Here is a 16783-nt window from a genome sequence, read left to right as displayed (position 1 = left end):
CAGAGAGGGGTGTTAGAATGATGGATCCCCTGGGACAAACTGAGGTGGTCTCTTATTAGACTACAGCTCCATGAGAAAAGCAACCCTGCCCTGCTGGTTTCCTGTCAGGTCCCCTGAGCCTAAAGTGATGCCTGGCACATACTAGAACCCAATCAATTCTTGTGGAATGAAGGACTAAACCCCTGTGGTGGAAACCATCTTTATATCTTTCAGGACATTTCTCCCTGCGGGAATGAAGTTTGAACATTGGGGTGTCTCATGTGGGATGAAATCTGACTGTATTCCCATTTGACTAAATTATTTAGAACTTGAACAAAAATAGCTTTTCAGGAACTGAGATTTGAGTCATGATCCAGGCCAGTGAAGGCCCAAAACATGGGGGTTTCCAAATATACTTTAATAAACAACCAAAGTTATATTCTTTTTGTGACAGCATTTGGAAAAATCAGTTCATTTACTTTATATTCCAGTTTTCTAGGGAGAAAATGTATTCCAAAGGTATTGGGACAATCTTAATAGAATCTGCCAAGATGTCTCTGTTTCAAAGATATATAAAGAGTATCTTGTCAAAGTGTCGGAAGCTTCAATTTAACTGGAAAATTACATTTTTTTTTTGGTGAGAATAGTGCTCAATATAATGTCAATCTATGCTGCTCTGAGAACCACCTTGTTCATGTCCCCACATCCATACTTCTACTTAAGGTGTTTCTTCCATGTGGAATCACTTTTCCCCACCTTTTGCTATCCTGAACTCTTGTCTTTCGAGGTCCTCATCTGGTCACACTTACAATTTTATGTCTTTCCCATTGTCCTCTGTGACCTCCCAACATTATCTAAGCCCCTTGTTTAATATTCACTTCTTTATTATCTAAGCCCCTTATTTAATATTTACTTAATTACTTATCCTTATGATATCTCTTATAGTTAATTAACACCTTGTCTTATTTTAGAAAGGCTTTCAGGCAGCTCATATTGTCATCTTACATTTTCCTAAAATTCTTCTATACATATTAACTTTTCGGGTATGTACCTTTTCTACCCAACTAACTGTTAAATTCCCTGAAAACAGAACCATCAGATCTCAGTTTTGAGTTCCAGCAGGGCTTAGGCCAGTGCTATGGCTGTTTTTAATTCAGAGCACACCCAATTCATTGTGCTGGTAAGTTACTTATTGTCTCCCAGCTCCAAGTACATCATTCTGTAATGTACTGAGTGAAGCCCGGGCTGGGGTCTGCAAACAACAGCTCCTACAAGCACTTGTGGGCTCTGAGTTACATGTTCAATCAAGCACAAAAGCAAAAAAAAAAAAAAAAAAAAAAAAAGCCACAGGTCCAGCACTAAGGGAGCTCACAAGTGTGTGTGTGTGTGTGTGTGTGTGTGTGTGTGTGTGTGTGTGTGTGTTTGGGAGAAGGTGGTGTCAGACTGCAATGTAAGAGTGATACTCAGGCACATGGCACTGTGGGAGCTCTGATGGGTGGCCAATGGATTCAGTACAACAGAAAGGACCAATACGTAGGATGTATGGTGACTCTAGGCTATCTTTCACATTCATCTCTGCTAATTGATGAAGACATGGTTAGTCATGGGTGTTTATGTTACATGACATTTAGCTTTCACTCCTACTCACAGTTCAAGATTCTAAAAAACCAAACCAAAACAAAAACAGACGTTCTCTAGAGCCAGATCAAGGCTCAGATACTGGCAGTCTCGCACACTGCTTTCGGCTGAGAGAACAAAGCAGTGCTACTTAGAAAGAACATAAAGTGACCTGGTGGACATTAGAACCCTCACTAAGCCACAAAACAGATCAACAGTTGCCTGAGAAATGAAGACGAACAAATGCAGAGCCAGGAAGCAGAAGTTTGCCTTTTGGTCCTTTTAGCCTGCATTTTAGGGGCCTCTTTTCTCCCCTGAAGAAGCCATGTTGCCTCCAGTTTCCTAGTGCCTCCTTGACTCTTGCTTCCCTATGTGCCTCCCATTCTTATTCTTAGTACTTGAGACATAGATTTTCTGAATTAAGTTATTGAGGTAGCCAAATGTGACTTCTTCCTTAAGGAAGCCCCCATTTGAAAGAGGGGACATTACGTTTTAAGCCCAATTAATAAATCTTTGATTTGGATATTTCATGTATCAGCACTCAGGTTGGGGGAGAGTGTTGGCATTCTACAACAAAGGGAGTTGTCACTTCTTTATAGACAAAGCTGGCCCTGACATGAAACCTTCTACCTAGAAGGAATGAGAACCATTTAGTGCAAGACCAGATATGTCAAATGAAATAAAAAGTTTTATTTATATGTTCAGGTCCAAGGTGACCTTTATTTATTTAAGACTGAAAGTATGTAAAACTTCATGTTCTAGGGGGAATAATAGGATAATATTGCCTTGGTCAGGTATGTTGACCTTCTCTGGGTCACTGAAGTGACATCGAACTTGAAAAACTAAGGGGTCTCAGCAGTAGCACTGCTAGGAGTTTACCCAAGGGATACAGGAGTACTGATGCATAGGGGCACTTGTATCCCAATGTTTATAGCAGCACTCTCAACAATAGCCAAATTATGGAAAGAGCCTAAATGTCCATCAACTGATGAATGGATAAAGAAATTGTGGTTTATATACACAATGGAGTACTATGTGGCAATGAGAAAGAATGAAATATGGCCCTTTGTAGCAACGTGGATGGAACTGGAGAGTGTGATGCTAAGTGAAATAAGCCATACAGAGAAAGACAGATACCATATGTGTTCACTCTTATGTGGATCCTGAGAAACTTAACAGGAACCCATGGGGGAGGGGAAGGAAAAAAAAAAGAGGTTAGAGTGGGAGAGAGCCAAAGCATAAGAGACTCTTAAAAACTGAGAGCAAACTGAGGGCTGATGGGTGGTGAGAGGCAGGGGAGGGTGGGTGGTGAGTATTGAGGAGGGCACCTGTTGGGATGAGCACTGGGTGTTGTATGGAAACCAATTTGACAATAAATTTCATATATTTAAAAAAAAAGAAAAGGAAAAAAAAGAAAAACTAAGGGGTCTTTATTTCAGAAGTTTCTGGAATGAATTCAAATATGCCCTTGGAAAAAGTGTGTCTTACCCCTTTTTCCTGGGTCCATCATGACTGGCCTTTTGCCTGGCAGAAGGTGAAGTGTCTGCCTTTTCTGCATCCTGGTGGGGTTGCTCTTGACTTTGTATTTCTTCAGTTCCTCATTAAAAACAATCAGAAGATAAATTTACATACAAAATGGCCAGAAACGAGAGCAATTTTCTATTCTTCATTCACTTTCCTACGTTAGCAGAGGACAAAGAAGTCCACAATAATTGGCAATGACATTCCCATCCTGTTTCCTAGTCACACAGTTATTTCTAATCTGCTGAGTGTTCCAGAGTTAAATGAAGACTAAGTTGAGGACTCATCTGTGGGAGGTTTGCTGAGATAAGCTTTCTAGGGATGTCCACAATGGAGGAATGATACATCATCCCTCTACAGATATTTTTAGGGCAGAGGAGCCTGGGTTCATGAGAACTCCAAATCCCTAGAGACGGGACTGTAGAAACAATACCCTGATTTCTGAGCACATAAATCAGATTTCCTGCGTATACCTCATGACTTGAGAGAGAGTCTACACTCTGAAAGGTGCTGAGATATGAGTGGGGAAAACAGCCAGAGCTAGCGGCTTAATTCTAACTCTACTCCATTCTGCCCTCCGGTGGCATCAGACCTGATCTTACCCATCTGGGGAAGCCCTTCCTTGCTAGTGCCACATCCAGAAGTGACGCTGGAATCAGTTCCAAGCCTCCCAGCTTTACCTGCCAGACTTAAAAATGAGGGGATTTTTCTCTGTATATGAAACATGAGACACCCTAGGACCAAGCCAGAAGATGCCTGCTCCACCTTTACTAGGCCACACATGAGAAATATGCTCCAACACACAAGTTTCACTCAATATTTAACCAGTTAAATTGTAGTCTGAGTGCACAGAATAGCATTCTCAAGGTGGAGTGTCATTTACATTTGGTGACAGTATAATGCTTCATTGATTGAAAGGGTCCTGAGCATTTCAGGCCATTTAGCATCTCTGGCTAAATGCTATTAACCATCCACTACATGCTATTAATCCCACCTCTGTCACTGCCACAACCAGTAATGCCCCCATTGTATTTCTAAATGCTCCCCTGGCTTGAGGGAGGAGGGCCTGGTACACGATATCACCCCTTGGTTGAGAACCATTGGATTCATAAAAGGAACATTTAAAAGCAATTTTATGGAAATATATCACGTTGAAAAATCAAGGAGTGCTTTCATAATGTGAATCATTTAATTCATCTGTTTTATGTTACTGTCTTAAATGTTTAGTAAAATATTGGAAGTGCATTCAGGAAAAGAACTATGTGTGATGAAAGTAAATACTTCCTTTGAATATCTCAGCATGTCAGCTATATGGAAAATCACTGTGGATTTTATGTTCTGTTGATGTCCTCTTCCCTTGTATGAATTACAGATTGAGATTTCATGCTGAGTTTTGAAATGACCTAAGGGATTCAGGAAATTCAACTATGTTTATTTGCAACATATACAGGGGAATTATTTAGCTCATAAAAGTAAAAATTAAGGCAGTTTTGAAACCAAATAATTGCTTTAGTTACCTGGGCTTCTTCTTAAGATGGACTGTCGGACTATATCAGTGCCCAGAAGATTGACTTGCTTGAAACGCTTTGCCTTTTCTTCAAAAAACCATTCACCGGTTACAATCCTTAGCTGCCTACTCAAGAGAAAAGGAGAGAGCATTGAAATTCAGTTATCTGGCCAAACAATTAACTCTCAAAAATCCTTAATTGAGTAAAAAATAGCCAGTCCTTTATAGAATCTATCTCAATTTCTAGAGTATTTTATGGTGATTATAATGGCAACTATTAGTTGAATGTATACTACATACCAGGTACTTTCTAATTGATCTTCATACTTCATATATTTTTATTCACATAACTCTGTGTAAATATTATCATCCTCATTTTGTAGATGAGCAAATTGACACTTAGAGCAATAAAATGACATGTCTCATATCGCATAGCTAATAAGTAAAAGACTCAGGATCCCATTCCAAGCAGTCTGGTCTAGGGCTCAAGTTCTTAACCACCTCATTAGAGGGCAAATAATCTTCATTGGAAACAACAGGGAATGAGTGAAGGTTTTGAATTACAAAAGGGCCACAATTAGACTGTGTTTTAGAATGATACCTTGATATACTCTGATGATTGGCTTAGAGTAAAGAGCAATGGAACAAGACAGGTTGGCCATGGCAATAGTCCGGGAAAGAGATGACAAGACTCATGCTGGGGCAATGGCAAGACTAACAGAAATGAAGAAATAAAATAAAAATGTAGGAGGTAGAAGGGTCTGCCTGAATTTTACAACCAACTGCTGAAGGTGGAAAAGAAGAATCTTTGAACAATCAAACCCATTTTTTTAAAGCCCCACCTACATGATAACACAAACCCTTCACTCCAGTTACAAAGGGTATTTACCATTCTCTGAATATGGATTATAGATGTGTTGATAAAGTAGTGTTCCACTACTACTGTCTGAACACTTCTACAGAGGACTGTACTGGAAAAAAGGTTGAAAGGTGGAGTGGGTCATATAATGAAAATCTTGGAATGTCATGGTAAGGAGTTGGAATGAACTCTTAGTTTTTCTAAAGTTCAGGTTGCCTCATATAATCTCTGGAGCATTATCTGCACAAAGGAGAAACCAGAGGCAGGCCGATGAGGAAGTTATTGCAACAGATAGAATAGGAAATGATGAAGATGCATATCAGTGATGATAAGAAAGATATAAGGTGAAAAGGGTGAAAAGAAAGGTACAGATTCTTGGGCCAATGAGAATGACAATCAGCAAGACTGGTGACAAGTCAGACATGATGGCTGGAGAAAAGCAGCTGAGAGTCATCTTGAGATTTCTAGCCCCAAGAAGCATATAGATGTGATTCAGTAACTAATTGGACTTAGAAATTAATAATTGGATCCTAAATTATCTAAAAATAACCCCCAAAATATGTCAATATGTTCCCCACAGCAACTACACTGAAATGCTACTTCTAAATAGAAAAGACAAAATTAAGTTACATATGAAACACAGTTCCACTACTGGGGAAAAGAAGTGAAAATGTTATCGTTGGAGCAAATTATTCATTGAAAGGAAAGACTATATATAGCATGTAAATCTCAGATTTATTCCCAAGTGGCTAGATCACCTGTTGCGAAGCAAGGGTTACTGGATTAGTTAGAAACTACATATGATATATTAATGGAATATATCAAATCTAAGAAGATCTAATTTACCAAAACCAAATGCTTGAATGGGTTAAATTATTTCTGGATACATCTCAAGAACTCCACAGCCTTACGTATCATTACTTATGTTGGAAATATAGGTGCTAAGTGTGCTATTCTTATTTCTAAAGATGTCTCTTCAAGGTTCCTGTCCCTTAGTTTTTCAATCAAACACTAACCTAGGTACTGCTATGACTGAACTTTGCTAATGGAACTGAAGTTACTAAGCAGCTGACTTTAAAATAGGGAGATTGTTCTAGGTTATCTAGGCAGACCCAAAGTAATCACAGAGCCCTTAAAAACAGGAAGAGGAGGCAGAAGTCAGATCTGCAATGCTACAGAATGGGAAGTCAAATTCCACATGTGAGAAAGATTTTTAAGAAGGCTCTGAGATATAAATGTCTACATGCAAGGACCAGATTCTGCTTACCAAATTGAGCTTGGAAGTGAAATCTTTCCAAAGCCTTCCAATAGGAGCTTAGCCAGCAACGCCTTGCAAACCTTGAGTACAGAAAGAGACCAAGCCAAGCCAGATTTCTGAGCCACAGAACTGGGAGATAATATATTTGCGCTGTTTTAAGCTGCTAAATTTGTTATGATGGCAAAAGAAAAGTAAAACAATAACTAAACATTGAAATATATTTGTTTGCATATTCAGCTCAGGAATTCGGGGCACCTGGATGGCTCAGTTGGGTAAGCATCCAACTCTTGATTTTGACTCAGGTCATGATCCCAGGGCTCACGGGTTCGAGCCCTGCATCAGGCTCTGCGCTGACAGTGTGGAGCCTGCTTGGGATTCTTTCCCTCTCTCTGTGCCTCACTTGCACTCGTGCTCTCTCTGTCCCTCAAAATAAATAAATAAACATTAAAAAAAATTCAACTCAGGAAATGACCTGCACAGGTTGTGAGAAAATAACTACAGAAACTTCAGAAGACCAATACGGGCAGAGGTTGGCAAATATGGCATGTGGGCAAAATTCACCCCACTACCTGTTTTGTATGGACTACGAGCTAGGAATGTTTTTTTTATACTTGTTAATGGTTCAAAAAAAATCAGAAGAAAAATATTTCATGACACACAAAATTAAATGAATTATATTCAAAATTCAGTGTCCATAAGTAAAGTGTTATTGGAATACAGCCATGCTCATTTGTTTCTATACTGTCTCTGGCTGCTTTTCTACTGTAAGTGCATAGTTGAGTAGTTTTAGCAGAGACCACATGGCCTTTAAAGTCTACAGTATTTACTCTCTGGAATTGTATTTTTTAAAAATTTGACAACCTCTTCAATAGGACAGGGTTTACACAAAAATAAAGAACAAGGGAAATAATAGGTCAGCAACTGAAAACCACCCAGTGGCGGCATACCAAAATCTCACTTCTGTGTGTGTGTGTGTGTGTGTGTGTGTGTGTGTGTGTGTGTGTGTGTTTAATGTTCCTGGGATACGGGTTGAGACGGGTGGCGTGCGAACAGCAGTTTCACATATGACAGGTAAAACGGGACACAACCAGTCTACAGGCTCCAGGAAATGGTCCTCCACATCATCTTTACCATATATGCCTAGAGCTGCCAACACCTAATACAAATAAGAACTTCCCAGAATTGTTAGTCATTACCTCTTGCTCTCCTTGTAGAAACAATAACTATAATCCCTGTATTTGCTCAACTTAGATAGGCACTTGAGTCATTTGTCATTTCAGAGCTCTGCAACATCAGAGCAATCTCTCGGGCTTATGCTTTTGCCACCTTCTCAGGTCCTGGAGGTACACGGGAGTCTTGCTGGAAGAAAGGGAAACTAATACTGAGTAAGCATATACCATGTACCAAGTAATGCGCTAGGCACTTTATATATACCTCTATACTTTATATATCTCACTCTAAGCCATGAAGTAGCTATTATTATTCTCTAATTCTAACGTTTATTAAGAGAGAGAGAGAGACACAGTGCGAGCGGAGAAGGGACAGAGAGATAGAGACAGAGACACAGAATCAGAAGCAGGCTCCAGGCTCTGAGCTGTCGGCAGAGTCCAACGTGGGGCTCGAACTCACTAGCCATGAGATCATGACCTGAACCGAAGTCGGACGCCCAACCGACTGAGCCACCCAGGCGCCTCTATTATTCTCTATTTCAGATGACAAAACTAAAGCTCCCAAAGTTTAAATAACATGCCAAAGTTATAAAGGTATTATGGCAGAAACAGGATTTTAGACTAAAAGGTCATACCCTTTGCATTTGGCTAAACTGTCAAAAAAAGAACTCATAGTTGTCATCTATAACAAGCCTTTAAGCAAAGATGCAAACTTATAGAAGCCAAGGAACAATACACAGCATTTCATATGATGGGCTATGATTGTACACGTGTGCGCATGTACACATCCACACGCGCACACTGGCGTTAGAGTGACATGAATAAAGGAAGGGTGAAAGAGGAAAGAAAGTAAACATGACAACCACTGTGAAATTTATATCCCTATCAGTCACATCAGTCTACTACTTGAAAAATACAAGGCTTGGAATATATTCGGTGTTTCCTCGAAGTCATGCTCTAAAAACTGAGTTTGACTGAAACTATGCGGATTACACTCATTTGTCATTAATGATTACTTATTCGGAGTTTTCTAGGTCCTAATTTTCTTTAACATCAACCTCCTGGGACTCCAAACTTTCACTTGGAAGCTTATTTAAATGTAAAGTCAAGTTAAGTTCTCCTTAGATTTATAGAGGGAAAATAGGTAATCTTACCCTAAAAAAAAAAAAAAAAAAAAAAAAAAAGAATATGACTGACCAAAATATTCATTTTCCTTGTTATCTTCTATTAACTACTAGAGACATCTGAGATAAGATATGTTTATTAGCTATGCTGAGATAATATAGGAGTTTCCTTCTTATTATTCATAAGAAAACTAATTAGATTTACAAATTTATTCATTACACATCAAATATTTATTGCATTTTTACTTAGCCTTCTGCTAAGGCTAGGAGTAAAGATGCAAATAGGACAAACAAGAACCCTGGCCTTACAGAGATGATGGTCTATATTTATTCCTTTCCAAACACAAAAATTAAAAAAGAAATCCCTAGACACATTATGGTAAAACTGCAGAATACTCCAGAAAAAAAGAACATCTTACAAATAGGTAGAGAGGGAAAATTCCCCCAAATTACATACAAAGCGATGACAATTAGAATGACAGTTGGCTTTCAACAGTAATGATAAAACCCAGAATCCAGTCAATGATATCTTCAAAGTTCTGAGAGAAAATAACCTTAAAATTGTATATACAAAAAACCACTGTTCAGAAATGAGGTGAAATTAAAAAAAATCTCAGCAAAATAAAAACTGAAATAATTTACCATCAATAGAGTTTCACTCAAGGAATTTCCAAAGATTGTACTTCAGAAGAGGTAAAATAGATCTGAGGTATAGAAAGAAACAGCACATGAATAAATCTAAGAAACACGGATGTATAAACAATTATAATATCTAAAATGAATTTTAACGATATATATCTAAACAAAAAAGCAAGCAAACAAAAAGATATGTCTAAAACAGAACAAAAAGTATGTATAATCCAGGGAGAAGATATGTGAAGTTTAAGAATATCAAGTTCCTTTTATTAATTAGAAGAAAACTAAAACTACTGATTAGTAAAATAAAATGAATTTTGTGATTTTTAGTATAATCACTGGAAATAAAAAATCATATATAATATTTGCACTAGTAGAAAAAATAAAATCGAATGAGAAAAATATACTTTAATCAACCTGCAGAAAGTAAAAATAAAAGCAAATAAAATCTATAGGTAATAATACATGAAGGCAAATATTACAGTGATCACTATAATAGAAACAAATGTACGTATCATGGTAATTATGACTGTAAGTAGCTTAAACCATAGTTTAAGAAAAATATTGCCAGATTAAACTTTAAAAATTATATACAGTGAATATGTATAGCATGTATATGTATTACAACACAAGTATTATGTATATAGCATACATGTATAGCAAATATTTAAATACATATAATTTAAAATAGCATATATGCTATATAGATGAGTCTCACCGTAAGCATATGGATACAGAAAGGCTGAAAGTCAAATGGTAGAATAATATATACGATGTAAATACTAATCAACAAAAAACTCGATGTAGTTATATTAATAGCAGACAAAACAAACTTTAAAACTAAAGCATTTCTAGAAGTGAAGAGGGTCACAAAGGAAAACTTCAAATTGGTAAAGACTGACAGTCTAATGGAAAAATGAGCAATGGACATAAATAGTCCTATCACAGAAAAGGAACCAAAAAAGGCCAATAAACCTATGAAAAGATTCTCAACCTCATTGGTAATCAGAAAAATTCAAATTAAAATCATAGTAAAATACCTAGTTATATCTCCAGGTTTGGCAAAAATTAAAAGTTTTCATTATTCCAAGTGTTGGTAAGATTGTGAAGTGAAAAAAAAATTATATAATGCAGGTAGTTTAAACTGCTAGAACCACCATGAGAAACAATTTAACATTATCTCATAAAGTTGAAAATGCTCATACCATTTGCCCTGCAAGTTCATTCCTAGGTGCACCACCTAGAGAAGTCTTCTCAAACATTTTTGGCATAGGTCACAGTGAAGAATATATATATATTTTGAGAGAGAGAGAGAGAGAGAGAGAGAGAGAGAGAGAGAGAGAGAGAATGCACAAGAATCTTAAGCAGGCTCCATGCTCAGAGTGGAGCCCTATACAGGGCTGGATCCCATGATGCTGGAATCATGACCTGAGCTGAAATCAAGAGTCTGACACTGAACTGACTGAGCCACCTCAGTGCCCCAAAAATGTTTTATATCACAATCCAGAAAATATACACATACACTTTTATACACATATATATGTACACACATTTATTATTATATTTTCACACACACATATAACTATAAGCATACTGACATTTTCTATTCTATTTTGTTTTTAGTGCTGGTCAATCACAGCCCCCTAAAGGGTCATGAGCCAGTTTTAAAACCCCACCTTAGGGAAACTCTTCTACATGTTTGTCAGGCCATATGCACAAGACTGTCATAGCAAGAAGAACAAAACCCAAACCCAGCAACAGGAAGGAAATAATAAAGAGAAGAGCAGAAATAAATGATATAGAAACTAAAAAAAAAAAAAAAATTGAACACATCAAAGAAACCAAGAGCTAGTTCTTTGAAAAAATCAACCAAAGTGATAAACCTCTAGCAAGATTCACTACAAAAGAGAGGATCCAAATAAACAAAATTACTAATGAACGAGGAGACATAACATCACAGAAATGCAAACAACTATAACAGAATATGATGAAAACTTATATGCCAACAAATCAAATAACCTCAAAGAAATGGATTAAGTCAGAGAAACATATAACCTACCAAAACTAAATCAGGAAGAAATAGAATCTATTTTTTATTTATCACCATCAATAGAATAGAATCAATAATCAAAATAACTCCCAAAAAACAAAAGTCCAGGACCAGAGAGCTTCACAGCCGAAGTCCACCAAACGTTTAAAGAAGAGTTAATACCAATTCTTCTCAAACTATACCAAAAAAAAAAAAGGAAGGAAAACTTCCAAAATCATCCTATGAGGCCAGTATCACTCTGACATCAAAACCAGATAAAGACACCACACACACACAAAAGAGAACTACAGACCAATCTCTCCATTAACTTTATGTTTCTGCAAAAATCTTCAACAAAGTATTAGTAAACTGAATCCAACAATACATTTAAAAAAATCATACACCATGATCAAGTGAGATTTATTCCCAGGATTCAAGGGTGATTCGATATTCACAAAACAATCTATGTGGTATGTCACATCAATATGACAAATCATAAAAACAGTAAGATCATTACAGTAGACTCAGGAAAAGCATTTGACAAAGTACACTATCCATTCATGATTTAAAAAAATCCTCTGCAAAGTAGGTCTAAAGGAAACATATCTCAACATAATAAAGGCCATATATGCAAAACCCCCAGCCAACATCATACTCAATGGGGGAAAACTGAGAGGTTTCCCCCTAAGGTCAGGAACGAGACAAGGATGTTCACTATCACCACTTTTATTCAACACAGTACTGCAAGTCCTAGCCACAACAATGAGACAACATAAAGAAATAAAAGGCATCCAAATTGGTAAGGAAGAAGTAAAACTTTCCCTATTTGCAGGCAATATGATACTATATACAGAAAACCCTAAAGACTCCACCCCAAAAAAATACTAGAATTGATAAATGAATTCAGTATACAAGTTGCAGGATACAAAATCAATGTACAAAAATCTGTTGCATTTTTATACACTAATAATGAAGCTGCAGAAAGTGAAATTAACAAAACAATTCCATCTACAATTGTACCCAAAAGAGCAGACTATCTAGGAATAAACAACCAAAAAGGTGAAAAACCTACACTCTGAAAACTATAAAACACTCATGAAAGAAATTCAAGATGAAACAAAGAAATGGAAAGATATTCCATGCTCATGGATTGGAAGAACAAATATTGTTAAAATAATTCATAAGCAATCTACAGACCAATAGCATTTTTCACAGAACTAGAACAAATAATCCTAAAATTTGTATGGAACCACCAAAGACCTTGAATAGCCAAAGCAGCCTTGAAACATAAAAACAAAATTTGAGGTATCACAATTTCCGATTTCAAATTATATTACACAGTGGTAGTAATTAAAACAGTATAGTACTGCCATAAAAACAGACACATAGATCAATGAAATAGAACAGAAAACCCAGAAGTAAACCCAGAATTATATAGTCAATTAATCTTCGACAAAGGAGGAATGAAAATACAATGGGAAAAGAGTCTCCTCAACAAATGGTGCTGAGAAAACCAGAGAGCCATTTGCAAAATAATGAAACTGGACCATTTTCTTCACTATACACAAAAATAAACTCAAAACAGATAAAAGACCCAAATGTGAAAAAAAAGAAGAAAGCTACTATAAACTTCACTGAACCTGTCTTTTAGTGAAAAACATTGAAAATTTAAAAAACTAATTTTAACAAATTTCAATTTTTCTATTAAAAAAAAAAAGACCTAAATTGTGAGACCTGAAACCAGAAAAATCCATGAAGAGAGCACAGGCAGTAATGTTTATGACATCAGCTAGAGCAACATTTTTCTAGATATGCCTCCTGAGGCAAGGGAAATAAAAGCAAAAATAAACTACAGTGAGAGAGACAGTTAACAAAACTAAAAGGCAATCTAATGAATGGGAGAAGATATCTGCAAATGACATATATGATAAAGGGTTAGTATTCAAAGTATATAAAGAACTTATACAACTCAACACCCGAAAAACAAATAATCCAACTAAAAAATGGGCAGAAGACATGAACGGACATTTCTTCAAAGAAGATATACAGATGGCCAACAAAGAGATGAAAAGATGCTCAGTATCACTCATCATCAGGGAAATGCAGGTCGAAACTACAATGAGATATCACCTCACACCTGTCAGAATGGCTAAACTCAAAACACAAGAAACAACAAGTGTTGGTGAGGACATGGTGGAAAAGAAGTCCTCTTGCCCTGTTGGTGAGAAAGCAAATTGGTGCAGCCACTATAAAAAACAGTGTAGAGGCTTCTCAAAAAACTAAAAACAGAATTACCCTATGATCCAGGAATCACACTACCGGGTATTTACCCCCAAAATACCAAAACACTAATTCAAAGGCATACATGTACCCCTATGTTTACTGCAGCATTATTTACAATAGCCAAACTATGGAAGCAACCCAAGTGTCCACTGACAGATGCATGGATAAAGAAGATGTGATATATATACATACAATGGAATATTTAGCCACAAAAAAGAATGAAATCTTTCCATTTGTAACAACATAAATAGAGCTAGAAAGTATGATGTTAAATGAAATAAATCAGAGAAAGACAAATGCCATATGATCTCACTCATATGTGGAATTTAGGAAACAACAAATGAGAAAAGGGAAAAAAAGAGAAACCAAGAAAAAAATTGTTAACTATGAAGAACTGATGGTTACTAGAAGGGAGGTGGGTGGGGTGAAGGGGAATACAGGGGAAGGGGATTAAAGAGTACATTTATCAGGATGAAAATAAAATGAAATAAAATGGAAAAAAGAATGTCACAGGAGCATTTTATCTACCATTATAAATTGAAACAGTATAAATGTCCATCAACAAGAAAATAGATACACTATAGGATGACACAATAGTGAAGATGAATGTAATCGTACTCACATAAAGGTGGATAGATTTCACACACAAAAAATGTTGAGCTAAAAGTGTCACAAAGAATACATACAGTATGATTTCCATTTCTGTAGCACTCAAAAATGAAAAATTATATTACTTAGGGACATATCCAAGTGCAGCAAAACCATAAAGTAAAGCAAGGGAATGAAAAATACAAAACAAGAATATTCTCATTCTTCTTTAAAGAGTTCTTTTTTTAATGTTTATTTTTGAGAGAGGGACCACACGTGTGAGCAGGGGAGGGGCAGGGAGAGAGGGGGACTGAGGATCTGAAGCAGGCTCTGTGCTGTTAGCAGAGAGCCCAATGCAGGGCTTGAAGTCACGAACCGTGAGGCCATGACCTGAGCTGAAGTTGGATGCTTAACCGACTGAGCCATCCAAGGGTCCCAAGAATGTTCTCATTCTTAAACTGGGTGATGAATACATGGATACTCCTTTTATTATTGTTTAAATTATACATATACATTATAGAGTATCTTGATGTGTATGATATTTTCACATTAAAATAAATCTTTCTAGTCTATGTAGGTGTTAAGATACTATTCTACAGTCAACAAAGCTAGATTACAGAAATTTGCTAAAGTAGGGGTGGTTATGAAATTACTATGTGGCAACTGTGAATGGCCATCAAACCAAAGATCACCAGGAACCCACATATGGGTGAACAAGTTGAGATATTTTTCATTGCAATGAAGGAAAATACACGCCATGGAGAACCATGGGGCATCTCAGTAACAGGGCATTTGGAAGACTTTCATATAGGATCTGGGCTGACATTAGGTAATTTTGGAGACAGTTCTAGGGAGCAGAGATTTGGCCAAGATTAGGTGAAGTCAATAAGCGGGGACAATGCTATGACAGGTATATTAATAAGTTTTATGTAGAAGGAGGGCAAACAAGAACAAGGCTAAAGGTGCAATTGTTAAGGAAATAGCAGGTCACATGAGTCAAGAAAAGGGGATGTTTCATACTTTCTGGCTTAAACAGGCACCTTGTTTTTTCTATGCTTAGACAGGGCTATGAATTGTTCTTATTTTGTCTCACTTCATCATGATTGCAGAGTAATCTTGTGGGATGCTGATGCTGAGATTATGTCCAACAGATGCATACCATGGTCTACCTGTGAGTGTCAGCTCATCTTCTAACAGCATCAAAGCCTGCTTGTAAACATCAGACCAGTTTCCGCACGTCAGGGGCTGTAGTTCTCTTTCTCATAACAAAGGACTATACAGTCCCTCCTTGCACTCTATGTTCCAACCATTGGTACTATCTGCTTTCAAGTTTACTGGCAGAGACTCCTATTTTATCCATTTCAGTTATATTTTATCTATTTCAGTAATCATTACCAATTCATCAAAAACAAAAACATCAATTTTCTCCTTCTTTAAAAGACAAAGACTCTCACAAGGATACACAACAACATGAAATGTAACGACATGGCATGAATATAAGATCAAGTTATCAACGCCATAGAAGTAACTTACTTTTTAGTTCCCTATCTCATTTTTCTGAGTTCAAATGCGGTGCTGATTAAGAAAAATGATCATTAGGACTGTCTCTGTGTTGGATGGCAACTGCATCAGCTAACATAATCATGTGGAATTTTGTAGGTCTCATTAAGATAGCAAAATGAACTAACTGGCTGCATCAGGGTCCCTTTCATTATGTTTCTGCAGTTAAATTTAAAACTAGACCTATAGCAACCAACCTGTGAAAACGAGAAGGGGTTGTAGAAAATGTCAAGGGCTGCACAGCCCATTGTAACAGGTAGCCTCCCTCCATCAGTCCTTGCTATAAATCGTTCCAGTGGTCCAGCAATAAAATCTCTTTACTTTTATCCAATCCAAGGTAAATGACAATAAAGGTTGTGCTTCCAACTGATTAAAGAATGAGTCACTTTCTGACTCATCTCCTCTCTTAGAGGTCAGGGTGAGAATTTCAATTTTATGGTCTATTAAACATGGAGACAGCCCAGTGGCACTGCAGCATTCTCTCACAACAAACAAAGGGTGTTCACTGCCCATATCATTCACGCTTCCTTTTTGAAAACCACTCCAGAAACAGCAAACAAGATACTCCTAATGCTGACAGATAGTTTAAGTCTCTGAGATCACAGAGGCTAGTAGCAGGAATAGTGGAGAGGTAATGGTCTCTGTTTTCAGCT

At 36.9% G+C, this 16783-nt stretch overlaps 1 protein-coding gene across 9 annotated transcripts in view; it reads right to left on the bottom strand.

Annotated features, from left to right (window-relative positions):
* SYTL5 (synaptotagmin like 5) overlaps positions 1-16783 on the bottom strand; it is a 139357-nt gene that overhangs the window by 60218 nt on the left and 62356 nt on the right. For 8 of the 9 annotated variants that reach the window (XR_007148996.1, XM_047844306.1, XM_047844313.1 and 5 more), the window contains 2 exons: positions 4635-4750; positions 3085-3193 (listed from right to left, as the gene is read on the bottom strand). Coding sequence is in view for 8 of the 9 variants with exons in the window: in XM_047844306.1 (XP_047700262.1) it covers positions 3085-3193; positions 4635-4750 (225 nt within the window). In the remaining variant the exon portion in view is untranslated. The remainder of the gene's footprint in view (positions 1-3084; positions 3194-4634; positions 4751-16783) is intronic. The other variant, XM_047844311.1, reaches the window with a different exon arrangement.

Source organism: Prionailurus viverrinus, chromosome X (genome assembly GCF_022837055.1).
Source record: "Prionailurus viverrinus isolate Anna chromosome X, UM_Priviv_1.0, whole genome shotgun sequence".
NCBI lineage: Eukaryota > Metazoa > Chordata > Mammalia > Carnivora > Felidae > Prionailurus > Prionailurus viverrinus.
This window is presented reverse-complemented; position numbering and strand designations above follow the sequence as displayed.